We start from the raw sequence: 27,511 nt of genomic DNA, 5'->3' as shown, positions 1-27,511 counted from the left end.
CTAGGGGCCAACTCTCAATAGACTTTGGAATGGATCATTGTGCAGAGGCCAAGGATCTGGAGTGCAGAAACCAGTCACTGGTTATAAATGAAACTGATGGAGAGATCCTGATTCCGGGGCAGAAGAACCGGATGGAAATTGAAAATCAAACCCAAATTGAGGAAGTAGGGAAGAAAATCCAGAGGGAGGCAGGAGGTAAGAACCCTCCTGAAACCCAGATTCACATGGGAGAGAATCAAGAACAGTTAAAATGTAAAGTTGATGCAGAGACCCAAACACCATGGTGGGGATACCAGGAGAAGAGTGGGGGTGGGGGTACTTTGGAGATACAGACATTTGAGAGGAAGAACAAGAAAGAGCCCAGAAAGGAGGAAGAGGGAGAGATTCAGGCCCATGGACTAGGGAAGCAGGGCCAGACTGGAGATGAGAATGCTGTAGAGGCCCAGACTCCAGAGTGCAGGAAACAAAACCAGACTGGAGGTGACCCTAGTGCAGAAACTGAGGCAGAAGAAGGGAGAAACAAGGATCAGATTGGAAATGAGGATGCTGTGCAAACCCCGACATCTGGGAGGGAGAACCTGGAAGACGTCAAACAAGAGAATAGAACAGGGAGCCAGGCCCTGGGATGGGGCAAACAGGAATGCAGCAGAAGTGATAATATTACAGAAATCCAGGCACTCATGGGGGAGAAACAGGGTCAGGGTGGAGGTGAGAATGCCAGAGAGACTCAGGCATCTAGGGGAGAGAAACAGAAACTCTCAAGACATGCAGTTCAAGTGAGGCAGGGAAACCAAGGCCTGGGAAAAGGAGAGGAGGCTGTGCGACCCAGGATGTCTAGGAGGAAGAAGTTGAAGGAGATAAGAGAGGAGGATTGGGTGGTGATCCAGACACCCTGGTGGGGAAACCAGAGCCCAGTAACGAATGAAATTGACAGACAATTCAAGATATTATGTTGGGGGAATAAGAACCAAATTGGAGGTGGACCCAGAGCAAAAATTCAGTCACCAGAGGAGAAAGATAAGAGGAAGGATGGAGATGAGGATGGTATAGATACCCTGGTGCTTGAGGCAGAGAACCAGGGATTATTAAGAAATGAAGTGAATGAGGAGACCCATTCAGCAGGAAGGAAGAATGAGGAGCAATTTGGAGTTGAGAATGGAGCAGACATTCAGGCACTAGGGAAGAGAAATCCAAGAGAGTTTAAAGACAAGAATGCTACAATGAACCAGGAACTTGGGGGAGAAAATCAGGGTCAGTTAGAAAATGAATTCCATGGAAATATTTGCATACCACAGTGGAAGAATCAGGAGCATATTAGAGGCAAGGATGGTGCAAACACCCAGATACCTGAGGCAAGGAACTGGGGAGAATTAACAAGTGAAAGTGATGGAGAAACCCATTCAGCAGGGTGGAAGAAAGTAGAGCATATTGAGGGTGAGAGTAGTGCAGAAATTATGTTACAAGGGATGAGAAATCTGAGAGAAGCAGAAGAGGAGGATGGTATAGAAACCTGGGAAGGTGGGGAGAGAAGCCAGAGTCACTCAGGGAGTGATATAGATAGGATGATTCATTCATCACAATGGAAAAACCAGAAGCAGATGGAAGGTAAGGATGGAACAGAAATTCTGTCCCCAAAGAAGAGAAAACAGAGAGAACCTGAAGGTGAGAATGATATAAAAACCCAGAAGCCTGAGAACCAGGGACAGTTAGAGAATGTAATTGGAAGGAGCCATTCCCCAAGAATGGGGAGCTGGGGGAAGACTGAAGGAGAGAACATTGCAGAAAATCAGGCATCAGAGGAGAAAAACCAGAGAGAGGCTGGAATTGAGAATAGTAGAAAGGTTCACATACCTAGGGAGAAAAATCAGAGTCTGCTAAGAAGTAAAGTTCATAGAAAGACTTGTTCATCAGAATGTAAAGTTCACAGAAGAACCTGTTCATCAGGATGTAAAGTTCACACAAGGACCTATTCATCAGAATGTAAAGCTCACAGAAGGACCTGTCCACCAGAATGTAAAGTTCACACAAGGACCTGTTCATCAGTATGTAAAGCTCACAGAAGGACCTGTCGACCAGAATGTAAGAAACAGGAAGAGATTGGAGGTGGGAATGGTGCAGAAACTCAAATACGAGGGAAGAAAAACCCAAGAAGGACTACAGGTGGTGACTGCACAAAGACGAAGGCATCTGTGGAAGATGACCAGGGACAGTCCAGAAGGGAAATTGATGGAGAGGTTCAGAAACAAGGGCAAGGAAACCAGAACAAGGGTGGAGATGCTGCTGCTGCTGCTACAGAAATCTGGAATGTAGAGAGTCAGAGAAAGTACAGAGCTAAGGATGATGGAGGACCTCAGACATCCAGGAGAGGAAACACGAGCCAAATCAGAGAAAAGGATGCTATGGGGGCCAGTCACCAAAGGGAATATCCTTCAGGTGAGAGGCTCACAGGCAGGAAATGCAGCCGGGCTGGGCCAACCACCCTCACTGGCTCTAGATATGAGCCCTTGGGACAAGAACAGGTAGCAGCTGTAGACAGGGTAGCTGAGGCTTCCTGTCCTGAGATGAAGCCTCGCCCCCACTTGGGTGAAGTTTTCCTGCTGGCTACTGGGGAGGGAGAGCATTTGACCAGCAAGGGCATAGCCCCTGCCAGGGAGTACAAAGCCCGGGTCAGACTAACCTCCCAGCAGGCCCAAACAGGATCCCGGAGAAAACCACAAAAGCACAAAGGGGTGGATCCAGGAAAGATCCACAGAGTGACACAGCCCCAGAACCCACAGTCTCTGGCTGCTCCCTTTGGCAAGCCCTCTGCCTGTCCCTCTCTTCTATGTGGCCAAGCCCTCCAAGCTACCACTACTTTGGTGGGTATTCCAACTACCCTCACCATCCCGCCCAAGTGGCCAGTCCTCAAGAAGAGCAAACGACTGCTCTTGGAGTCCCTCATGCGTCGAAGGATTGCACATCTGAAGTGGGGCCTCCCCCGGCGCATCCTGGAATCTTATTTGCTCTTTAGCTTCTTCGGATCTTGCTCACTCCCCTGGGCTGGGGTGAGGCTGCCTGAATTAGGCAAAGGCCAGGAACTCCAAAGACAGCAGGAAAAGCACTGTGAGGCCCAGGGCTCCATGCCAGGCTTTAAATCTCTAGAGAGGTTCCAAAGGGTTCTGCCCTCTGATGGGAAAAGATCAAAACTTCCTACACAGGCCAGGGCTTTGGAGAGGTGTAGACCACACAGGTCAGAGCCAATGGGCACTTCCATTCCACCTGAGAAACCCAGGAGAAATAGACCACCAGGGGGCGCCAGAGAACCACAGATCCAGGAAGAGGCCTCTAAGGCCAAACTCCCTGTTCCCAAGAATCCCAGGCCATCGGCAGAGTCTGTGAACTGGTGCTCCCCAGAAAGAGTACCAGAGCCTTCCAGTGAGAACAGTAAGGGCAAGAAAGTGATCAGGCCAGATGTCTCCCAGAAGGCAGAGAGGGTTCCCAGAGAATTGAGGACCTCATCTTCCAGGGCCAGCCATGACCCCTGGAAGAAGGAACACATACTCTGGGAGACCTCTCAGTTCCCCAGACATAAATATCAGCAGCCCACACGCTGGAGAAGAGAAAGCCTGGAGCCTGCAGAGGACAGAGGAGCTAGGCAGCTGCCTCCCTCCGTTTCCACAGACTCCTCCAGCATTAAAGGAAGTCTCTACTCTAAGACAGCCAAGCTGAGCATGACCCTCCTGCGTAAAATGTCCTGGTCCCCACAGCTGGCCAAGCCCAGGAACTCAGTCCCTAGGCTTTCCAGAGTGGGTAACCCTCATGCTCGGGAGGACAGCATCAGAGTCCATACTGCTTCGGAGAGGGACCATCAACCACCAGGGCACTGTAGTGCTGGGGTTTCTCTTCCTAGGACAAAGACCCCCCAGGGTCAGAGACCCCATGGGGCTCCAAAGAATTCATCAGCTCCTAAAAAGTTTGGTTTTATGAAGCGTTTGAGATGTTTTCTCTTCCAATGTGGTCTTAAAAAGTAGGTTGCAGGCCCAGAGTCCTCAGGACTCATCAGAGAAGGCACAAGAGTGGTTTGCTCACCCACAGAACCTCTAATAAAATTATTTGGGACCTGTAGGATTTACATTTCTTTGGCATATCATGTTTTCTGAGTGTCTCTTTTTAGGGTTTGGCAGACTTTGTGTGTAGGGCAGAAATCACTTCAAGTCTGTGGTTTGTTCCTGTTCTTTGTCTGTCTGTCTCTCTCTCTCTACTAGGGATTGAACCCAAGGCCACTCTACCATTACCATAGAGCTACATCTCCAGCCCTTTTTATTTTGTACGTTTAGCTTTTTGTTGTTGTTTGTTTTGTGTTTTGTTTTTTGCAGTCTGGGCATCAAAGCCAGGGTTTTGTGGATGCTAAATAAAAACTCTATCATTGAGCTGTATCTCCAGCCCTATCCGTGAAATGTTAACAGACATTTTTCTGTGTTAATATTTACTTTTCTCAAACATAAAAGACTATTTCATAATCTTCCATTGAATAACAAAATTGAATAACAAAACTACTGTTTTCTAAACTACTCTGCCCTGGAGAGCAATTTTTCCAATCACAGAGCCTTTGAATGCAGAAACACAGCTCTTGAACTTTTACCTCCTTCAACATTAACCAGTTTCTGGGCACATCTGTGTTAATGCCCTGTTGATTGTTGGCTTGTAATTGTTGATATATTCTATGGTAAAATATTTTCTTTTTCAGTATTGCTTGTGCACTCATATATTCCTAATCCTCCCTGATATAATTAAGGGAGTGCCTTAACTTCTTTGAGAGAAAGATGTCATCTTGTAAATTTAAAATAATACCAATAGCTTATATATATATATATATATATTTTTTTTTTTCCCAAAAAGTTCTATGACAGTTTATTTCCTTCCTTCCCTCCTTCCTTCCTTCCTTCCTTTCTTTTTTTATGGTCCTGGCGATTGGACACAGGGACTACCACTGAACTATATCCCCAGCGCCTTTTATTTCATTATTTTTTTAAGAATTTTTTTTAACTTTTATTTTATGAGGTGCTGATGTTGGAACCCAGTGCCTCACACGTGCTAGGCAGCCACAACCCCAGGCCCCTTTTATTTTTATTGAGACAGGGTGGCTACATTGCCCAGGCTGCTCTTGAACTTGTGATCCTTTTGCCTCCCTCTTCTGTGTTGGGATTACAAACAAGCACAGCTGTGCCTCTTTTTCTTTTTTTAAAAAATAAAAACAGCGGGGGCTGGGGGTGTGGCTCAAGCGGTAGCGTGCTCGCCTGGCATGCGTGCGGCCCGGGTTCGATCCTCAGCACCACATGCCAACAAAGATGTTGTGTCCGCCGAGAACTAAAAAATAAATATTAAAATTCTCTCTCTCTCCCTCTCTCTCCCTCTCTCTTTAAAAAAATAAAAAATAAACAAAAATAAAAACATTGTTTTCTTTCCTCCTTTTGGTAAGGCCGAGGGCAGCTACTTTATGATTGCTTTCAACCTTGGTGTTAGGGTTTGGATGAGAGGTGTTTCCAAAAGCTCATGTGTGAGACACTGCAAGAACATTCAGCGGTGACATGATCGGGTTGTGACAGCCTTAACCCAATCAGTGAACTAATCCCCTGACAAGGATTAACTGGGTGGTAACTGAGGCTGGCTGCATCTGGACAGCCAGTCTCTGCCTCCCTCTGCCACACTCTTCCACCATGATGATCTGCCTCGGCAAGCCTCTAGGAAGGGAGCCTGCTGTCCAGGGACTGAGACATCTGGAACCATGAGACCTCCAATAAACCATCCCTCCTCTAAAATTCTTGTCAGGCCTTCTAGTCACAGCAGCGAGAAAGCTGCCTAAACCACTTGGGGGTGGTGAGGCCAATTTCTGAGGCCCATAAGCCTGCCTTCTGGGGGCTTGGCTAGGCGCGCTGGGACCCCGCAGCGCGGTCAGGCAGCGCCGGCACGCACGCGCAGGCCGCACCTGCAAGTGCGCATGCGCCCAAACTGGGCGGGAAAAGTGCGGAGCAGCGGAGCATGAGTGAGGAGATGGCTGTGAGACAGGCTGCAGCGGTGTCTGGGAGGGACGAAGAGGCGGTGCTGCTCCTGGAGAGGGTCCATTATCGACATGACCCGCGCTGGCTGCTGCCCGTGTCCCCACGGCTCTGCCTGGCCTGCGCGCTGGAGCTGCTGCCGGAGCGCGGCGTGTCGGTGCGGGCTGATCCCTTCCCTGGGCACCAGGGCTTGGGCGTTTGCTGGCCTGGGGTGGCCGCTGACCCAGCCAGCTCCCGCGGCCCTGGTTGACCTCCTCCTACCCAAGCCTGCCCACCCCGCCCTGCTTTGAAACACTTAATTTTTTTTTCTCTAGTTGTCAGTGGACCTTTATTTTATTTATTTGCGGTGCTGAGGATCGAACCCAGGGCCTCGCACACGCCAGGCAAGCGCTGTACCACTCAGCCCCAGCCCCAGCCCTGCTTTAAAGCACTTTTAAAACGCCTGCAGGTGCCCATGTGGAGCCGCAGCCCCTTTTCTAGAGCGTCCCCTGCCTGCTGGTGCTGTGCCCAGGAAGATTGGCCAGCGCACCCTCCGCCAGCCCTGCCCTCCAGCCCTGCCCTCCAGCCCTGCCCTCCAGCCCTGCCCTCCAGCCCTGCCCTCCAGCCCTGCCCTCCAGCCCTGCCCTCCAGCCCTGCCCTCCAGCCCTGCCCTCCAGCCCTGCCCTCCAGCCCTGCCCTCCAGCCCTGCCCTCCAGCCCTGCCCTCCAGCCCTGCCCTCCAGCCCTGCCCTCCAGCCCTGCCCTCCAGCCCTGCCCTCCAGCCCTGCCCTCCAGCCCTGCCCTCCAGCCCTGCCCTCCAGCCCTGCCCTCCAGCCCTGCCCTCCAGCCCTGCCCTCCAGCCCTGCCCTCCGCGGTTTACTCCTTCCCCGCCTTAGCTCGGGCTTCCTCCTATGTGGTCCCGGCTCCACCTTGTTCTCTTCAGCTATTTGAGGCCCTTGTGAGGGCTGGACCAACTGGCGGAAGTTCCAGCCAGTGGACAGGGTTGGTTCAATCGCCGGGCTCCTGGTTCCCTTAGTGCCTACCCACATTTGCGCTGAAAAAAATTTTTTTCCACTGGGAAATCCAAGAAGAGTGGGCTATCAATTCGCCGTCAAATTCATAGGAAGGGAATTCCTATCTTGGGGTGCAGTGGGGAGTAAATCAGCTGTTCTCAAATTTTTTGATCTTAGGATAGCCTTATAATTTTAAAACTTGTTGAACACTCCAAAGAGTTTTCATTTATATTGATAGTTACTGTATTTGAAATGAAAACAAAATTTAAAGATATGCATTCATTTAAAGTAACACTAAACTTATGTATTAAGGCAAGTACTTTTTGTATTCAACCTTTTTTGAGTGTACAGGACTGTGGCATAAGTAATCGTATTTAATTTTATATATATATATTTATTTTCAGTACTGGAGCTTGAACCCAAGGGTGTCTAACTCTGAGCTACCCGCCCCCCCCCCCCAAGCCCTGTTAATTTTTATTTTTTTTATTTTTTATTTTTTTTAAAGAGAGAGTGAGAGAGGAGAGAGAGAGAGAGAGAGAGAGAGAGAGAGAGAGAGAGAGAGAGAGAGAGAATTTTTTAATATTTATTTTTTAGTTCTCGGCGGACACAACATCTTTGTTGGTATGTGGTGCTGAGGATCGAACCCGGGCCGCACGCATGCCAGGCGAGCGCGCTACTGCTGAGCCACATCTCCAGCCCTAATTTTTATTTTTAAGACAGGGCCTCACTAAGTTGCTGAGGCTTGTCAATTTGTGATCCTCTTGCCTCAGCCTCCTGAGTTGCTGGGATTATAGGTGTGTACCACTACACCTGACTGCATATATAATTTTTAAAAATATATACATATATATTTTTAGTTGTTGATGGACCTTTATTTTATTTATTTATTCATATGCAGTGCTGAGAATCAAACCCAGTGCCTCACACATGCTAGGCAAGCCCTCTACCACTGAGCCACAACCCAGCACTGCATAAGTAATTTTTTTTTTTTTGAGAGAGAGAGAGAGAATTTTTTTTTTAATATTTATTTTTCAGTTTTCGGCGGACACAACATCTTTGTTTGTATGTGGTGCTGAGGATCCATCCCAGCTGCACGCATGCAAGGCGAGCGCGTTACCGCTTGAGCCACATCCCCAGCCCTGCATAAGTAATTTTAAAAATAAAAACTATTTTGGCTGGTGGCCATCCACTCTTAGAACAAATCAAACTAGCTCATAACCCTGATTTCACTAAGGGCAGGATATCTGAGGCCTGCAGTTTTTGGACAGTGAATCAGAGATAAATAAGACTGTGCAGTAGGGGAGAAGATAAAACAATACTTCATAGAAAATATAGAAGAATGGACATGTTTGTTGTCAAGTACAGTGTAAGGAAGGGAGGGATGCCACTGGAAACACTTAGAGGAGGAAACTTTCAATTACGCTTAAATAGATGGGTGAAGTTTGGAGATGGGAGACTTATCTCAGGAGGTAGGTAGCTATATTGTGTTAGAAGGGACAGTGAAGAAGTTGAGATTAGGAGAGCCAGGTTGAGATTACTACTTTGAAGAGTTTGCATCTGAGGTAAGGAGCTTGAATTTAAATCTGTCAGTGAAGGGGAGTTATTAAGACTGTGTTTTGAGTAGCACATTTAGATCATTAGCTGAATCTGTAATGTAGGATGAGTTGGTAAAGCAAAAATAGGAGACTTAAAAGCATAGGTTAGAGGCAATGAGATATTCGTTCTCCACCTTTTATTGAGTTAGTTTGTTTATGTGTTTCTTTATGTTTTGTAGTACTGAGGATTGACTCCAAGGCCTTGCACATATTAGGCAAGCATTCTACCACTGAGCTCTACTGTTGGCCCTTTTTATTTTATCTTGAGACAGAGTCTGGTTAAGTTGCCAAGCCTGGATTTGAACTTGCAATCCTCTTACCCCAGCCTCCTGGAGTGTTTGGGCTCATGACACATATTACTGCTTGTGGATTTGGGGATTGAACCCAGGACCTCATGCATCCCCAGCCCACCAAATGTACTTTTTTCTTAACTTCAGCTCTCACCAATTGAAGGAGTAATGTAGTCAATTGTACCATGTTCCTGTCCTATCCTTAGGGTTCATCTTTTTTTTTTTTTTTTTTTTTTTTTTTTTTTGTGGTGCTGGGGATCGAACCCAGGGCCTTGTGCATGCGAGGGAAGCACTCTAACAACTGAGCTATATCCCCAGCCCCATCTCTTTTTATTGACCTAACTATTTAGCATTTTGCATAGCTGCTACTCAGTTACCTGTACAGGGAAGGGACTTGAGGGTGAGAAGTTATGCCTACATTGAATGGAAGGATGTTTTCTGTACCTAGCTCTGGAAGCTTATGAGTGATCCTTGAGCAAGAACTGGTGAAGATTTAGTTTTGAGTCCTTGGGAAAGTCTAAGTCTTTGTTTTCTCATCTCTGAAATGGTGATAATATTTTTTTTTCTTGCTTCATTAACCTGTTAGGCTTAAATGAGTTGGTGGACAAAAGAATGATTTATGAAGAGTAAAGTGCTATGTAAATACAGGATAAGAATCTCAGCTTGCATATAATTCAATGTATGAACACATGAATTCCCTAATTGAACAATGCTCTTGCTCCCTGTAGGGAGTATGGATCTTGTTGTAGTTTAGATGACCACTTTAATACCATCTTGTAATTGTACTTGGGAATTACAGTTGGGTTCAGAATGACTGAGATTTGATTGCTGTTGAATGTTTTTCTCTATTTGCTCAAAGTTGGTGCGCAAGAAGTATGTGTTATCCTGCTTTCGAGATGCCCTTGTGAGGCATGCCTCCCTGGTCACACAGCTGGTGGCTCAGGATCAGAGAGTCTGCATTCACTTCATAAATATCCTTTTTGGTGAGATTAAAAGGAAACTTAGCATGACTTTTGTGTGGATAGCATGTGTATTTACTTTTGGGGATCTTGGGGAATGATCTTGGGATAATAATTTAGACTTTTTGTATTGTAATAGTTTATTAGCCCATTGTTTTGTCATAATGATGGAGATATGGTCCCTTTTCAAAGATAGGTGATACAGCTATTTTTTTAATGGTAATTGGCCTTACTAGATCTAAAAGGTTAGTAAAAATGTGAAGATGAGTATGGGAAATACATAATTCTTCAGAGTCCAGTCTAGATTTTTCACAGGATCAGACAGCTTGGAATGGAATTGGCTGCCCTTGATGTGACTGATCAAGTTAATTCACTTCTCTTGTGCCTTACAAACATGTTTCTCCTGTGCCTGAAGGAACACATGTCTCTTCATGTGTAAAATGAAACAGATTAAATTGTACCTGAGGTCTCATCTTTTAATATGATTTTGATTTCCAGTGGAATGAATCATTTTGGGGAAGAGGGCATTTAATTTGTATTGGGTGCTTCTCTATGTTAGAAGCTTTTCAGCCTTTTCACTGCCCAGGCAATATTTAAGGAAGATAGGATGATCCTCAAGGCTTAGGGAGGTCATAAACAAATGGCAGAGCTGGAATTTTACCCTAGATCTGTCACAGACTCTAGAGCACACAGTTTTTCTGCTGTGCCACATTAACAGTTCTCATCTTTTTAAAGCTAGAGTAGGTCATTTAAATTCTAAGTGTTTGATGTTAAGGGTAAAATTTAACTGGGACATTGCTTAAGGTTGCTAGTTTTAGAATCTGCAGCATAGCTTTGTGGGTTTGTTTCTCTTAAAAGAGAACCATTAACCACTCTTTTATTACTTCCCTCTGCACCAAGGACTGTTATGCAATGTAGAAGATGGGAATGTAACAGACCTCTGTATTGAAGGTAAGGTGAAACTGCATTGAAAGCTGGGAGTATTAACTTGAATTGTAGCTTCATTACTTGTGAAATTGCCCAGTTAGAGTCAGATAAGGAGAACTCAATTAGTTGTTAATCATTAAAATTCTACATTTTTTTTATTGAGCGTCTACTCTGTGCTAGATACTATATCAGGCTAGGGATATATAGATGGATAAGATGTGGTCTCTGCCTGCTAAGAGTTTACAATTTGGAGAAGAGATTGATTGGTAAATAACTAGTTGGTTAGTGCTATTATAAAGACATGGTACTAAACTTTTTTGTTTATTTTTGCCATGCTGGGGATTGAATCTGTGGCCTTGTATGTGCTAGGCAAATATTCTACCATGTTTGAGCTACATCCCCAGCCTAACTCTTTTTATTTTTATATATTCATATTGGTTTATTGAAATTTGTGTGCACACAGATGGTGATTAAAGCTGTGGAAGTGCATATGTTAACTTATAAAGGGGCCTATAGAGAAAGAAATCAAGAGCATTGGGTGGGTGGAGTCTTATAAAGAGAGAACTATACTGTTTAGGATCCAGGAACCATACCAGTTATTGATTTCTTTGGTGGGGGATACTGGGGATTGAACTCAGGGACACTCAACCACTGAGCCACATCTCCAGCCCTATTTTGTATTTTATTTAGAGACAGGGTCTCACTGAGTTGCTTAGTGCCTTGCTCTTGCTGAGGCTGGCTTTGAACCTGGGATCCTCCTGCTTCAGCCTCCTGAGCTGCTGGAATTATAGTCATGTGCCACTGTGACAAGTCCATACCAGTTATTTTTTATTTTTATGTGGTGCTGAGGATCGAACCCAGTGCCTCACACTTGCTAAGCATCTTGTCTTGCACAACATTAAAAATATAAACAAAGGCATTGTGTCCATCTACAACTAAAAAAACATTTTCAAAAATAACTGGTATGGGGTTGTGACTCAGTGGTAGAGCGCAACTGAATGAGAGATTCTGGTGTGAGCTTGGAAGACCAGACGGCAGATATGAATATAGACCATAAAGAGGGCTCATGAGATTTTTAAGATGGAAATGAAGACTCCATTGGGAATTAGAGTAGAGACCATATGAGTTAAACTATGGAAAAGAACTTGTTTATATTTTGTTCATGCCCTGAGACCGTGTGAGGCTAAGTTTAAAGATGATGAACTGATTAGTCTGATGAAGGAAATTTCAAGACAGCACAGCATTCAGGTGGTAGCATGGGTATTGCTAGCTTTATTCAGAGTTTCAGTAAAAATCAAGAGCAAAGAACAGAATAGAATGTTTTGAAAAACTTGAAGTTTGGCAGAAAAGAATTGCATGTAAATTAAGGCCAAGGAAAGTGTCATTACTGAAGAGATTAGCACTGTTAAAAGGAAGCCAAGTACTTTGCACCAGGACAGTAGGAAAGATGCCTTGAGAACATCTCTGGAATTGACCAGATCCCACCCATCCAGATTCAAGGGTATAAAAGTTTAAACTTCTTTGAAAGGCTTTGCTTCAGTAAGAGAGCACTGGAGTGTCTTGCTTTCAGGGCCTCATAGAAAGTTGTTTCCTCAGGATTTCTTTCATCATGCTCAGCCATCCAGGGCTCAGAGGTTGCTGCAGCCATGGTCCAGTGGGGTCTGGCTTCTGCTTTTTCTGGCATCAGACACTGATGTCATCCATGTGGTGTTGATTTTGGAGGCATGAAGAATGAAAGAGTCACCGGGCTTCCATCTGGATTTCAAAGGAAAACCTGGAAAGCTAGGCAGTATATGCAGGGTGGTAGTCCCCCAGGTGTTCCCTGAGAGGGCAGTATATGAAGCTGTGAGAGTGAAGCAGAAGCCACAGTGAAGACCCCAGCGCATTAGATAGGCCAGGAACATGAGGAAAGCTGCAGACAATGACCAAAGCCAGCCCAAATAAGTGATCATGTGGCCTGTAGCTGGTAAAGCTGTAGGGGCAGGCTGCCCAAGCCCTATGGAGTTTACATCATGTCACCTGTGTGCTCCAGTGCAAGACATGGAGCTATGGAATTTTTTTCCCTACTGGATTTGGTCTTGCTTTGGTCTGGCCCTTCCTTATTATTCTGTTCCTCCCTTTTGGAATTGGAATGTTTTCCCTGTACCATTGCATGTTGGAATTATATAACTTGTTTTTAATGTTTTTTTTTTTTTTTTTTTTGTTACTGGGGATTAATCCCAGGTGGACCTACTATTGAGCTACATCCTCAGTCCTTTTTAAATTTTTTTTTTAATTTTTAACAATTTTGGGGTATACTGGGGATTGAACTCAGGGGCCCTTGGCAACTGGGCCACATCTGCAACCCTATTTTGTATTTTATTTAGAGATAGTGACTCACTGAGCTGCTTAGCACCTCACTGCTGCTGAGGCTGGCTTTGAACTTAAATAATAATTTTATTAGTTATAGATGGACACAATGTCTTTATTTAATTTGTTTATTTATTTATTATTTTTTAATATTTATTTTTAATTTGGACACAATACCTTTATTTTGCTCATTTATTTTTATGTGGTGCTGAGGATCTAATCCAGGGCTTTGCATGTGCTAGGCAAGCAATCTACCGCTGAGCCACAACCCCAGCCCCATTTGTTTATTTTTAATGTGGTGCTGAGGATTGAACCCAGTACCTCACACATGCTAGGCAAGTGATCTGCCACTGAGCCACAACCCCCGCCCCCCAATTTTTTTAATTTTGAGAAAAGATCTTGCTAAGTTGCCCAGGCTGGCCTTGAACTTGCAATCCTCTTGTCTCAACATCCCAAGTTATTGGGATTGTAGCTGTGTACTACCCTGCCCAGCTTGTTTTTTGATTTTTACAGGAACTCTCAGGAGTTTGTTTTAAATTTCAGAGGAGACTTTGGACTTCAACTTTTGAACCATGATGGAACTTTTAAGTCTGTGGAGACACTTAGAGATGGACTGAATGCATTTTTTATTGTTTGGTGGCTATTAACCTTTTGGGGCCAGGGTTAGAATATTGTAGTTTGGATCTTGGGTTGAAGGCTTGCACCCCTGCTGGTGGTACTACTGAGAGGTAGTAGAAACTTTAGAAGATGCATGCTAGTTGGAAAAAGTAGGTCATGGTGGTGTGTTCTTGAAGGGTATCTCTTGTTCCTACCCCCTCCTCACAACACTTTCTGGCTGCTTTCCTCTACTATGCTCTTCTGCCATGATGTACTGCCTTACAGTAGATCCAGAAACAACAGGACCAAGTGACCATAGACTTCAACCTCTAAGACCATGAGCCAAAATAAATCTTTCCTTTTTTAAGTTGATTTTTCTCAGTTCTTTGTTACAGAGGTGGAAAGCTGACTACCACGGGTGGCTTTGAAGTTCAAAGATAATAGCTTAATAATTGGCTCTGTTCATCTCTTTGGCTACTTGGTGTCAACACTCCTTCTGCACATATTTGAATTCTCTTAGAACCATGACAACTCTGTTTCTACCTATTGAGATGCTGCTATCCTTTATACATATACTTCTTACAAACAAAGCCATTTTCACTGTCTCCAATATAAGGAGATGAAAAGTTCAATAATAATTATTTTAATTTCTGGATATATAAATGAATCCATCATAACATATATTTCTGGGGCATGATAACTATTATCAAATTCAGTCACAGTTCCAACTGTATATTCCATTACCTAAAGACTACATTTCAGGGGCTGGGGATGTGGCTCAAGCGGTAGCGTGATCGCCTGGCATGCGTGTGTCCCGGGTTCGATCCTCAGCACCACATACCAACAAAGATGTTGTGTCCGCCAAATACTAAAAAATAAATATTAAAAAAAGACTACATTTCAAAGTTAAACTTCAACAAAACTTTTATAAATAAGAAGGAAAAGAGGAACTGGGCACATTGGCATATACCTATAATCCCACACCTGTATTCTCAAAAAAATAAAAAATAAAAAGGGCTGAGGATGTAGCTCAGTGATATAGACCACCCTTGTGTTCAATTCCCATACCAAAAAAAAAAAAGGGAAATGAAGAAATAGTTAATATGCACACATGAAAAGTTACCATAATAATTTCTATAAGTAGTTACAAGTGTGTGGTTAATATTTATAATTTCCTTGTTAATGATACCAGTTCTATCTTTCCTTTGCTTTCAGCCAGGATCTTACCTGGTCAGGATATTTATCTGACAGGGTAACCCAAAAACTTCATTTCTGAAAGATCTGAATCTTCAGAGGCTCTGCCATTTGTCTGTCTATCTATCTATCTATCTGTCTGTCTATCTATCTATCTATTTATTTCTGGGAATAAAAATGACTGGGGATGTATCTAGCTCAGAGGTACTTTACCACTGAGCTAAATTCCCAACCATCTTTATTTTGAGACAGAGTCTTGCTAAGTTGCTGTGGCTGGACTTGAACTTGGGATCCTCCTGCCTCAGCTTCCCAAGTTGCTGGGATTATAGGCCTGTATCACTATGTTCGGCCCTGGCTCTGCCTTTTTTGATTGTTAAAGTTTTTCCTTAATGTTTACTATTGAATATGAAAGTAATAAGAGTCATCCGAGATCATCCCTGGTTGCAGACATATTCCCTTTTGCCCTTGTTTGTAGAAATACAGTTTTCCTTTTTTAAAAATATATATTTTTAGTTGTAGATGGACACAATACCTTTATTTTATTTATTTTTATGTGGTGCTGAGGATCAAACCCAGTGTCTCACACGTGCCAGGCAAGCACTCCACTACTTAGCCACAACCCTAGCCCTCCCTGTGTTTTCTAGATCAATTACTCCAGGTACTAGAATGATCCCTTCTTCCTATTGGCATAAGGAGCTCAAAATGTCCAGATGATAGTTATGACTTCTAATGAAACTATTTTTTTTTTTTTTTTTTGTGGTGCTGGGGATTGAACCCAGGGTCTTATGCATGCTAGGCAAGCACTCTACCAACTGATCTGTATCCCTAGCCCTTAATGAAACTATTGAGTGTTCTCTCATGGAAGCATCTTTTCCTTAGGAACTAAGAACTTTAAACTAACATAATTCAAAGTTGTGGAATAGGATATGTTGTGAGTTGAATTGTATTACCCTAAAATTCATATATTAAAGCCCTAACTCCCATAATGTGAATGTACCTCAGAATGTGAGTGTATTGGGAGATAGGTTAGGGCTGGGGTTGTGGCTCAGCGGTAGAGCACTCGCCTAGTGTGTGCGAGGCCCTGGGTTCAATCCTCAGCACCACATATAAATAAAATAAAGATACTGTGTCTACTAAAAAATAAATATTAAAAAAAGAAGTGATAGGTTAAAATGAGGCCATTAGGGTGGGCCCTAGTCCAATCTGACTAGTGACCTTATAAGAAGAGGATGTTTGAACATACAACGACACAAGGGGTACACATGCACAAAGAAAAGTCATGTGAGGACACAGTGAGAAGGCAGGCATCTGCAAGCCAAGGAGAGTGGCTTCAGAAGTAACCAGATCTGCTGATAAATTGATCTTGGGTGCCTCCAGAACTGTGAGAAAATCAGCTTATATAGTTTAAGCTATCCCATCTGTGGTGTTTTATATGGCATATGGAAGTCCTAACAGCAAATCTGATACAAAAATTCTGCAACGAGTTATTAAGTGTTATAGTAAGAGGAGTGATCTCACTTCACCCATTGATTCCCTGCCCCACGTGTTCTGCTATGGGAAAGACAGCACCTTATGCTAATCACTGATTCAAGGAATATATTTCATGTAAGATAGAAACCAATCTTTTCAGGTATCTTCCAAGTAATGCCATAGCTTTCTTCAGAGCCCTTCCACATTCTGTTAGGCTAGCTGGTTCCAGTGATGGAATATGGGACAAGAGTATGAGTACCTTGCTGCATTGCTCTTACTGTGAAGTGAGTTCCTTGACCAAAGTGATATTGTGTGGAACACTGTAACAGTGAACAAGATATTCCAGGTAAAGTTATAAGTTTACAGATGTGTTGCTGGCAGAAGTATTATGGCTTGAGAAGGCAAACCCATATTCAGAATACATGTCTATTCCAGTGAGGACAAATCTGTGCCCCTCCATGATGGAAGGGCTATAGCGTAATCCATCTGACACCATGTGACTGGCTGATCTCCTCACGTGGTGAATGGTCCCATATTGGGGGCTTAATATAGATCTCTGCCAAGGGCCATTTAGGCATACCATGGTAGCAGTAATCAATTCTGCCTTGATGAGAGGAAATTCATGTTGTTGAGACTACATAGCTTTCAATTATGCTACCATAGCCATTTGGTACTTGGATTCATACCTCATGCATGTACCGTGAGGTAGCTAGGGAAACAGGAGGACTGACATCCATCTCTTTTGCCAGTTTGTCCACCTGATTGTTCAGAACCTCCTCTGTGGTAGTTGCTGGGCATGGCAGTGCATGCTTGTAATACAAATGACATGGGAAGCTGAGGCAGGAGAATAGCAAGCTCAATGCCAGCCCAGGCAATTAGTGGGACCCTAAGGACTGGAGATGTGTATCGTGGTTAAGTGCCCCTGGGCTCAATCCCCAGTACTAAGAAAACAAAATGTCTTTTGTAGTAGAAATTCTTTAGGGAGTATTCACTTAGGACACATATGTCTTCATATTTTGTCCCCACTCTGAAAGGTCCATCTTCTTTCTCAGACCTCATTGCCACCAATTCTGTCTTCCCCAAGTCCATGACCAGCCAGCCAAACAGCAGCTGCCCGTTAATCAATATGGTCTGTATGTACTTCCGACCATCTCAGTCCAGACAACATATGAACCACTTGAAATTCTGACCATTGGGTGGGGATTACCCTTAATTTTCTTTCAGGGATACACTTGAATAGGGTTATAATCTTGCTGCCATCAGCTTCTAGTTGGTCCATAATTAGACCTTAAGAACTTTACTGAGGTGGCAGGCACTAGAGGGAGATGCAAGAGTGGAACGAGAAGAACTTGCTATTTCCTCATGATTCCTGTTTGCTTCCTGCTCTGCTCATTTTCTGTTTCTTGGAGTATTACCTAGAAAGCTGCTTCTTTATCTGGCAGTGACAGAAACTTCCCACATCAGCTGCTACATCTTGTTAGCAGCTTTTCAGCCTTGAGGATCCAGTCTCCTCTCCACTTCTCCAAGACACTAGCAGAAACATCATACAGAAAAGTAGATTTGAAGCTGAGAAATAATAATAATTGGCATTTTTTTAGTATATAAAGGAGCAGGCTCTGAGGAAGGGAAAAATAGAGGTAATATAAAGTATTAGTTTTTAACTCTGGCTTCATAAGAGACATACCTGCTGGGCATGGTGGCACACACACCTGTAATCCCAGCAGCTCAGGAGGCTGAGACAGGAGGATTGTGAGTTCAAAACCAGCCTTAGCAACTTAACTGGGCCATAGGCAACTCAGTGAGACTCTGTCTCAAAATAAAAAGGGCTGTGTTTGTGGCTCAGTGGTTAAGTGCCCCTGGGTTCAATCCCTGTTACCAAAAACAAACAAATAGATCAATAAATAAAAAATAAAGAGACTTACCTGGATAACTTTAGAAATATACATCAATTTTTATATGAGAAAACATTTTTTTTTCTTTTGGTACTGGGGATTGAATCCAGGGACTCTTAACCACAGAGCCACATCCCCAGCTCTTTATGTTTTAAATTTTGAGACAGGGTCTCATTAAGTTGATTTGGACCTCACTAAGTTGTTGAGGCTTGCCTCAAACCTGTAATCCTCCTGCCTCAGCCTCCCGTCACTAGCAAAATTTTTTTTAATATTTATTTTTTAGTTATAGTTAGACACAATACCTTTATTTTATATATTTATTTTTTATGTGATGCTGAGGAGCGAACCCAAGCCCTCACATGTACTAGGCAAGTGCTCTACCACTGAGCCACAACCCCAGCCCTAGCAAAAGCATTTATAAACTATTAAGATGCATTATATAAATATACAAGTATATTATAAAATATTTAAATATATATTCAAGTATATGTCTATAGTTCTTCATGTTTAAAATGTAAAGATGCGGGGCTGGGGCTGTGGCATAGTGGTAGAGCACTTGTTTTACACGTGTGAGGAGGCCCTGGGTTTGATCCTTAGCACCACATAAAAATAATAAATAATAAATAAAGATATAAAAATAGAGTCTAAAAATATGCTTCTATAACTTTGACCAAAACTAAAATCTAAAGAAAAAGATTTTATAAAAAAAATATAAAGATGCTTGGGCTTTTTTCTTAGAAATTCTAATTTAATTGGTTTGGGCTGGGACCTGGACATTAGTGTATATATTTAAAAGCTTCCTAGGTGATTCTAATGTGCAGCCTGAGTTGAGAATCACTTATATAAAACAACAAAGGAGCCTGAAATCCTTTAGTTTGCATGTACACTCATAATTTAATGGCAGAGACAGAAAAAACACTTAAACCAAGCATGTCACTGCCCTATACTGACTTTGACCCGAAGAGTTGTGAGGTGAATTATGAGCTGGGGGTGTGTTCTGCTCAGTGTTGCTGTCATGTCTCCTCAGTTCTTATCCAGCTTGTGACACAGCTGAAGCAGGAGCAGACTGTCCATTGCCTACTAGATGCGTGCCACAGAGAGGTCAGTATACTGCTGTGGGTTCTTTTTTTGGTACTGGGGATTGAACCTAGGGACACTTAATCACGGAGCCACATCCCCAGCCCTTTTTATTCTTTATTTTGAGACAGGATCTTGTTAAATTGCTTAGGGCCTTGCTGAGTTGCTGAGGCTGGCTTTGAACTTGCCATCCTTCTGCCTCAGCCTCTGAGCTGCTGGGATTACAGGTGTGAGTCACTGTAACCAGCAAGTTGTGGGTTCTTGAGGCCCCTCAGAACCTTCAACTTCTGTTAGAGCTGATCCAATTCCTTTTTTTAAAAAAAAATTTTTTTTTTTTTTTAGTTTTAGTGAATATAGTATCTATTTAATTTTTATGTGGTGCTGAGGATTGAACCCAGTGCCCCCTGCATGCTAGGTGAGCGCTGGACCACTGAGCTACAGCCCCAGCCCCCAATCCCTTTTTGAATAGGTGGGGAGATTGAAATCCAAAAAGGAAAAGGGACTAGCCAGAGCTAGGATTTGGGGCTTTTCATTCTGTTCCAACACTCTTTGCAGCTTTCAAGGAATTCCTCTCCCTTCAGTCTGCCAAGTGCTATTTCCATGAGATGAAGTCCCATCTTTCTGGCTCAGTCATCCCATGACCCATTCTTTGTATCTTTCTAAATACAATACAGATTTCCTTGATGTATTAATCAGGGAAATATGTTCACTATTTTGGTTTAGTGTTTTTATTTGGCTTTGAATTGTGTACATTGCTTTGTGCAGAAGGCATTTGCTTTTATCAGGTTCTAAGGTAAGAATTAAGTGGGCATGCTTTCTTCAACATAATAAAAGAATAAATAGCAAATTTTTATTATGTTTAAGATGAGGAATAATATTAGAGTCACTTTTTAATTTATTTTTTAATGGACACGATACCTTTGTTTTATTTATTTATTTTTTTGTGGTGCTGAGAATTGAACCCAATGCCTCACACATGCTAGGCAAGCTCTACCACTGAGCCACAACCCCAGCCCGAGTCACTTTTTTTTTTTAATTTTGTAAAATATAAATGTTCATCTTAACACAATCAATAACCAAAGCATTAACTATAAATTTTATTTAAATTATTGTAATTACTTTGTGATTAATAATAAATCAGATTAAATTCATAATTGCTTAGATTGGTACTTATCATCATGAATATAGCATTTAACATTTATAGAGCACTTTCTATGTACTAGGCACTGTTAGATGATTTATTCATTTACTTATTTATTTTTGGTACTGATGATTTAACATCCCCAATACTTTTTAATTTTTATTTTAAGACAGGATTTTGCTAAGTTGCCGAGGCTGGCCTTGAACTTTCGATCCTCCTGTTGGAGTTCACTGGGATTACATTTGTGTGCTACCACACCCAGGTGTTAGGTGCTTTATTATATGCACAAACTTAATCTGTTTCCACCAACAACCCTATGAAGGTGGTGCTATTTGTTATTTCCTAATAGAGGAGTTAGGAGTCTTGCCCAAAGTGGTATAACTAGTCAGTAGGAGAGGTGAAATATTTACTGTTGACTCCCACTATAAAGCATTAAGCATTATGTCTGGCACATAGATTGCTCAATATTAGTAGCTATAGTAATGCTGATGATAATTTTATTATTTTATTTCTGCACTGAGCAGTTTTGTCTTTATGACATTTCCACCTTGTTTCTGGTTCTATAGGAGGAAATATTTCCTAATTTTTAAAATATTAAATTTTTTTTTAAAATATATATTTTTTAAATGTTTATTTTTTAGTTTTAGGTGGACACAATATCTTCACTCTATTTTTATGTAGTGCTGAGGATCGAACCCAGTGCCTCACGCATGCCAGGCGAGCACGCGACCACTTGAGCCACATCCTGAGCCCAAATATTTTTAAATTAAAAAAAAAAATTTGAGCTGGGGATGTGGCTCAAGCGGTAGTGCGCTCGCCTGGCATGCGTGCAGCCCGGGTTCGATCCTCAGCACCACATACCAACAAAGATGTTGTGTCCGCCAAGAACTAAAAAATAAATGTTGGAAATTTTCTCTCTCTCTCTCTCTCCTCTCTCCCCTCACTCTCTCTTTAAAAAAAAAAATTTTTTTTTGGTTGATGGACATTTATTTATTTATTTATTGTGCTGAGATTTGAACCCAGTGCCTCACTAATGCTAGGCAAGCTCTACCACTCTACTACTCTACTTAACAGCTATAACTCCATCCCAATATTTTCTAATTTTTATTCAGTTTAACAAACGAGTACTGAGCTAGATATATACTAAGGACTCTGAGAGGAATTTGAGTCAGTGTCTTTCCTCTGGGAGTTTCCAGTTTAATGAGATGGATACTTAGTTTAAAAAAGCCAATTATAATGAGAGACTTACATAATACAGGCATTGGGGTGGGTAGGGCAAGATCCGTTTTTGTGGGCAGTCTGTCCTGATTCTAACTGACAACAGAGTATGTTCACTTTCTGTAGCTGTGTAGCATGCCCTCCATGCGAGGCAGCCCGGCCACCCTGACTCTTCTTGGCAAGTTGGTGGATACCATCCCTGCCTTGGCAGACAAGCTTGTAATGGAGCATGGTGAGTGACCTATGGGGAAGATCCAACCCTACCCTTTGCCTGCTTTGGTCATACTGCCAATCTGGGTGGCCCATTCACTGTGTTCACCTGGAAAGTCATTACTCTCCTTCTCTAGCCTTTAGTATCCACATCTGCAAAATGTGCTCCAAGTTGGACAGTTTGAAAGAGGTCAATTTTTAAAATCTGGTCTTGGGCAAGTATACTCATTCTTTTAATATAAACTGATACTTACTATGTCCTTTCTTTTGAGTGGAAGGAGGAATGAATTCTGGAATATAGAAGTACTTCTTTTTCATAATTGAAATGAAAGTAAATATCTTATGGAGGATCTATCCAAGGAAAGATTGCTTAACTTGGTTAAACTTTGCTTTCTATTTTCTTTTCTTTTCTTTTTGGTTTTCTCTTGATGAAGCACCCAGAAAGTATTTATTGTGTGTGTGTTGGGGGGGTGGTTATAGGGAATTGCCTCATTGGGAATAAGAGTTTGGAGTTTCAGGTTGCAGTGGACAGGGATGGTATCCAGGGATTGATTTCTCCCTGCTCTTTGATTGTTTTCTGGACAGGTGGCCTGATGGAGCATCTGCTGAGAGGCTTGGTATACCCCAATGAAGGGGTTCAAGCTTCTGTCTGTTACTTGTATGGGAAGCTCTACTCCTCACCCATGGCTGCTGAGATGCTTTCAGGCCATTTCCGGGAGAAGCTGTGTCCTCTCTTTCTTTCTACCATGGAAGGTGCCCAGACTAAGGAGCTCCAGATCAACTGCTTGGGTGAGACATGGAATTGGAGAAAAAAGAACAAGTTTCTGAGGTTTTGCTTGAGGACTTGAGATATTGGATACTCTAGTGGTGGGGAAATTTGCTGTTATGCAAAAGGTAGAATCCAGGAGTTTGGAGATCAGATGCATAGACTGAAAAATGCCTAGTCAAGTCAGTGTGGCATCTTAAGAATGTTGCCTTTGGGAGAAAAAGAGGAAGGAAAGTAGGACAACAGTTTTTCTGCTTTGGGTCTTTTCTGCCTATTCTTGTGCATCCTATACTTGCTGCTAAGTTAATCTTAAGACTCTACAGCTTATATCCACTATACATTCACTTTCCTAGCCAGAAAAATTTCCCATGGTCCTTTCTCGACTCCAAGGTCGAGTCTAGGTTTCTCTGCTTCTTCTTCAAGGCTCTTTAGGAGCCTCAGTACCAACTTCCAGCCTCTTGTTCTATTACTTACTTTCATAAATACAAAAGAACTACAAGATGCTTCTGAGAAGGAAACTTCTGTATTTTATTCCATTTTATTTTTTGATGCTGGGGATTGTACATGCTAAGGATGTGTTCTACCACTGAGCTAAAACACTAACCCCAGTTTTCATATTTTACGTAAAGAAGATGTGCACTGTGATTGGTGAATGAATGAGGGTCTATTTCAGAGCAGGAGCTATAGGGAAAAGCATAGTTTATGAGTGATGGTGGTTCATCACAATTTGTGTTAAGAGCTCTGTTTTGAATAGTCCAAACATATATAGTGAGCATTTGTTCTGCATCAGGCTCTGTGTTGGGTTCTGAGGTCAGAGTTGACTTCTGTCCTTGGGAAGCTCATAGACCAATGTGAGAGACAGACATGGACGGTCCAGTATGATTAGTGCTGGCACAGAGGTGCACCAGAATAACACCTGAATACATAGTGTCTTGGAATTGGACATTTTAGAGCTAAAGTAGGTAAGAAAGGGCCCTAAATTGAGTCCCTGGTCGGTCTCCAAGCTAGCCAGTGCATAGCAGAGGGAAGTCTCAGTTTTATTAGGTGGGGATTCCTGTTTTAAATACCACCTCTTGTCTGGAACCTTTCCTTCTTGTCCTGACCCCCAGCTAGGTGTGCGGTCACATCCTTTGAACCATTAAGTACTATGGGGCTGATATATATTATCTTATTCATTTATCCTTAAAAATCTGGATCCTTCTAAGCTCTTTGTGATCTAATCCTTATCCAAGTTTCCCCTCTCCTTGTTCTGCACTCACAACAGCCTTTCTTTTTTTAATATTTATTTTTAGTTGTAGATGGACACAATACCCTTATTTTATTTTATTTTGTTTTTATGTAGTTCTTGGGATCGAACTCAGTGCCTCACATGTACTAGGCAGGTGCTCTACCTTGAGCCACAATCCCAGCCCGCACAACAGCCTTTCTAAACTGAATGTTTCTCCAGGAATACACCAGACTCTCATGCCTTTGTATATTCTTTTTTCTACCCAGTAGTTGGCTCTTGTTTCAGGTTCTCATCCTTCAAGATTTGTTCAGATAGCTTCTTTTTCTAGAAGCCTTCCCCAAGGCCTCAGGCTGGATTAGATGCTTCCCCCAATTCCCTACAAATGCCTTGAGCTTTTTTCCCCACCATATTTAGGATTAATTTTTAATATTCTGACAAGCAGTGTTTGCTCACCTGTTAGCTAAGTTATGTATTATGCAGAATGTGTTGGTGGCTTCCCATGATTTCCAGTATAAGGATCAGAATCCCTAACATTGCTTATAGGGGCTTTTATAGTATAATGACCTCTCAGTCGTCGTTTCTGGATTTTTAAATTTTTTTCAACCACAGTGGTTTTTTTTCAGTTTCTGGAATGTTGTTCCCTTCGCTTTCCCCCTTCACATAGTTTCACCTAATTATCCTTCAGGCTCAACTTTAACTTGCTGGTGAAGGCTTTACTGATCCCTACACTTAGTTAGATCCTCCTGTATACATTTTCATAAGTCTGGCCATTCTTCATTTGTATCATTCATCACAATTGTTAAGTAATCATTTGTGTGACTCATTTTTATTTTTTGTGTGTTTTGAGATGGTGTCATTTTATGTTGCCCAGGCTAGCCTTTATATTCCTGGCTTAAGCAATCCTCCTGCCTCAGCCTCCTGAGTAGGTGGGAGTACAGGTGTGCACCACAGTGCTCAACTTTGTGTGACTTTTTTTAGGGGGAGGGTACTAGAAATTTAACCCAGAGACATTTCATTATGAAGTTACATCCCCAGCTCTTTTTTTCTTTTTAAATATTTTCTCTAGTTGTAGATGGACACAATGCCTTTTATTTATTTATGTTTATGTGGTGCTGAGGATTTAACCCAGTGCCTCACACCTGCTAGGTGAGCACTCTACCACTGGGTCACATCCTCAGCTCTACCTCAGCCCACATCCCCTGTTCTTTTTATTTTTTATTTTGAGACAGGGTCTTGCTAAGTTGCTGAGTTGGCCTTGAACTTGGAATCTTCCTGTCTCAGTCTCCTGAGCTGCTGGGATTACAGGTGTGCACCACTGCACCTATTTTTATGTCTGTTCCCTTTGCAGAAGCATGTGCTCCATTTGTTCAGTCAGATATATATACAAATATATATTTCCCAGTACTGGAGACTGAACCCAGGGATGCTTTACCATATTCCCAGCCCTTCCTTTTTTTAATATTTATTTTTTTTTAGTTGTAGTTGGACACAATACCCTTATTCCATTCATTTATTTATATGTGGTGCCAAGGATCGAACCCAGGGCCCCGCGCGTGCTAGGCGAGCGCTCTACTGCTGAGCCACAATCCCAGCCCCCTTATTTTTTGTTCTAAGACAAATTCCCACAAAATTGCTCAGATTGGCCTCAAACTTGTGATCTTCCTTTTTCAGCCTCTCAAGTAGCTGGGATTATAGGTGTATACCAACTATACCCAACAAAGTAAAAAATATTTATTTGAGTTCCTGCTGTGTGTCAGGAGTTATGCCAGGGGAAAGATGATGTTGTGGTGAAATTGATATTATCCTTTTATCTATGAAATGCAGTTCAATAGGGTGATTTTGGGTTACATTTGTCTTACTTAGTGTTGAACCCCTAGACCCTTAAGCCTAGACTTAGTAGGTTCTTATTAGGTCCCTGTGGGAGTGTGCTGGGTTGCAGAAAGCAACCTGGTGCTTAAGGATTCTAACCATTCTTCAAGTCTATGGAGACCTGAAGAGGTTTCTCCAGAGATGTCTTAGGCGCTATCTTGGGAGTACTCTAGGAGTACCTGTGCTCCTCTTACCTCTCTTCTCAACCTCTTTGCTTCCTAGGTTTGTTGAGGCAGCTGCTGAAGTATGATCTTTTTGTGTCCATGATCATGAACAAATCTGCATTGGCAGAAACTGCTCAGAGTGTGGAGGGGCCTCCAGGAGAGACCTCACTGCCTTTGGTGCTCAAAAAGGTAGTTGTCTTCTGTTTCCTTGTCTCTAGTTTCAATAACAATGGAACCCAAGTACTTCCTGGGTCTGTCCTCATCCACCACACCTTTTATCCATTTCCAAAATGTCTTTCTTATTTATTTATTTATTTATTTATTTATATTTTTATGTAGTGCTGAGAATCAAACCCAGGGCCTCACATATGCTAGGCAAGTGCTCTACCACTGATTCACAACTCCAGCCTCCCCAAAAATGTTTCTTACTGGCCATAATAGATATGCTATTAGAAGACTCAAAATAAGATTTTTTTTCTGTTATAAATTATTATTCAGTATCTATTTCTTCACATCTGGACTGCCTGAAAATGGAGAATACTGTAGGGAGCCACTCCAAATGCATGCACCTTTAAGTCCTGATGCTTATAGGGGCTTTTATAGTATAATGCACCACTGGGATCTGAAAGATCACTGTAGTCTGGTGCGGTAGTGCCATGAGTCCTGACTTGGGCTCTTCCCTCGCTGGGATAACAAGGCCTGGCCCTAGGAGTAATCGGCACAGAGGGGGTTGGGTTATACTCACTTATTCCTTTGTAAACCTGACCCCTTGCCTCATTTGAATAGCTTCTCCCCAATGAAAAGGTCTAGCACATATTCCTCACCTTCTTTTTGCCTGCTTGCCCCCTTTTGGGTAGCTGAGGCTAAGCAGTGGTCGCTGAACCCAAAGAAAAGGTACTTTCTGTCTGTGTCTTATTTAGCTTAAATTCACTTGGAAGACCCTGACTGGTTATGTTGCGTGATGTGACAACATACAGCACAGAAACAAAGCCACCTCAGTTGTTTTAGGGATAAGTGTCCCAGCTTGGCGCTGAAAGTCCCTTTATCTGGACCCTGTGTCTCCTTGAGCCTCATTTACCTGTGCAACCCAGCACTCCAGCCTTAAGTAGCTTCTCCCTGGTCCTTTTCATGCTGGGTCATTCTGTCTGTGCTGTGCAGGAGCTCTTCCCTCTGCCTGTAGCCTATTTCCTCTCTCATTGTTGATCTGATTCAGCTCTAGGCCTATAGGGCTCCCTGTTACCCTGGCTCCTTTAGGCAGAATGTGTCCTCTGTCATAATGCTTGTCTCACCATATTGTGGTTGATGGACTTGGAGCTTCTTCAGAGTAGCACCTAAATCTGGTGTTTTGCTCCCCAGTGCTCAGCACAGAGTATAGCAGAGCTGTATATTCTCCTGTTATCAAGTGGTTAGGACATTTCAAGGGTTGATTGACCAGCAGTGGGGCTCTTTCCGTAGGAAGGAGGAGGAGCTCTAGTCAGAAGTGATGAAGGATCAGTTGGGGATGGATAAAGATCCAAAGCACACTGTTCCTCTTAGTTT

General features: G+C 42.7%; 3 protein-coding genes across 3 annotated transcripts in view; all 3 read left to right on the top strand.

Moving 5' to 3' along the window:
* Window positions 1–29: 29 nt before the first annotated feature.
* On the top strand, window positions 30–2,500 carry LOC113194730 (uncharacterized). The gene is made up of 3 exons (XM_077798503.1): window positions 30–781; window positions 839–1,841; window positions 2,495–2,500. The coding sequence occupies exons 1-3, from the start codon at window positions 30–32 to the stop codon at window positions 2,498–2,500; spliced, it is 1,761 nt and encodes a 586-aa protein (XP_077654629.1).
* Window positions 2,501–2,561: 61 nt separating this feature from the next.
* On the top strand, window positions 2,562–6,022 carry LOC144254860 (uncharacterized). Its single transcript, XM_077798502.1, has 2 exons — window positions 2,562–3,445; window positions 5,908–6,022. The coding sequence occupies exons 1-2, from the start codon at window positions 2,562–2,564 to the stop codon at window positions 6,020–6,022; spliced, it is 999 nt and encodes a 332-aa protein (XP_077654628.1).
* Mei1 (meiotic double-stranded break formation protein 1) overlaps window positions 6,019–27,511 on the top strand; it is a 79,101-nt gene continuing 57,608 nt past the window's right edge. The window contains exons 1-7 of the mRNA XM_026405912.2: window positions 6,019–6,192; window positions 9,771–9,894; window positions 10,771–10,821; window positions 19,327–19,400; window positions 21,862–21,967; window positions 22,531–22,734; window positions 26,031–26,161. Coding sequence (XP_026261697.2) covers window positions 6,019–6,192; window positions 9,771–9,894; window positions 10,771–10,821; window positions 19,327–19,400; window positions 21,862–21,967; window positions 22,531–22,734; window positions 26,031–26,161 — 864 coding nt within the window. The remainder of the gene's footprint in view (window positions 6,193–9,770; window positions 9,895–10,770; window positions 10,822–19,326; window positions 19,401–21,861; window positions 21,968–22,530; window positions 22,735–26,030; window positions 26,162–27,511) is intronic.

This window comes from Urocitellus parryii, chromosome 5 (genome assembly GCF_045843805.1).
Source record: "Urocitellus parryii isolate mUroPar1 chromosome 5, mUroPar1.hap1, whole genome shotgun sequence".
In the NCBI taxonomy this organism is placed as follows: domain Eukaryota; kingdom Metazoa; phylum Chordata; class Mammalia; order Rodentia; family Sciuridae; genus Urocitellus; species Urocitellus parryii.
Note: the sequence above shows the minus strand (reverse complement) of the source record. Positions and strands in the feature narration are given on the sequence as shown.

Bases quoted from the DNA above. Each gene is read 5' to 3' on its own strand.
- LOC144254860 (XM_077798502.1), top strand. From the start codon at position 2,562: ATGAAGCCTCGCCCCCACTTGGGTGAAGTTTTCCTGCTGGCTACTGGG. The intron at 3,446-5,907 runs GCCAGATGTCTC...GGGCTTGGCTAG, and splicing joins AAGGGCAAGAAAGTGATCAG to GCGCGCTGGGACCCCGCAGC.
- LOC113194730 (XM_077798503.1), top strand. From the start codon at position 30: ATGGATCATTGTGCAGAGGCCAAGGATCTGGAGTGCAGAAACCAGTCA. The intron at 782-838 runs GCAGGGAAACCA...CAGGATGTCTAG, and splicing joins AGACATGCAGTTCAAGTGAG to GAGGAAGAAGTTGAAGGAGA.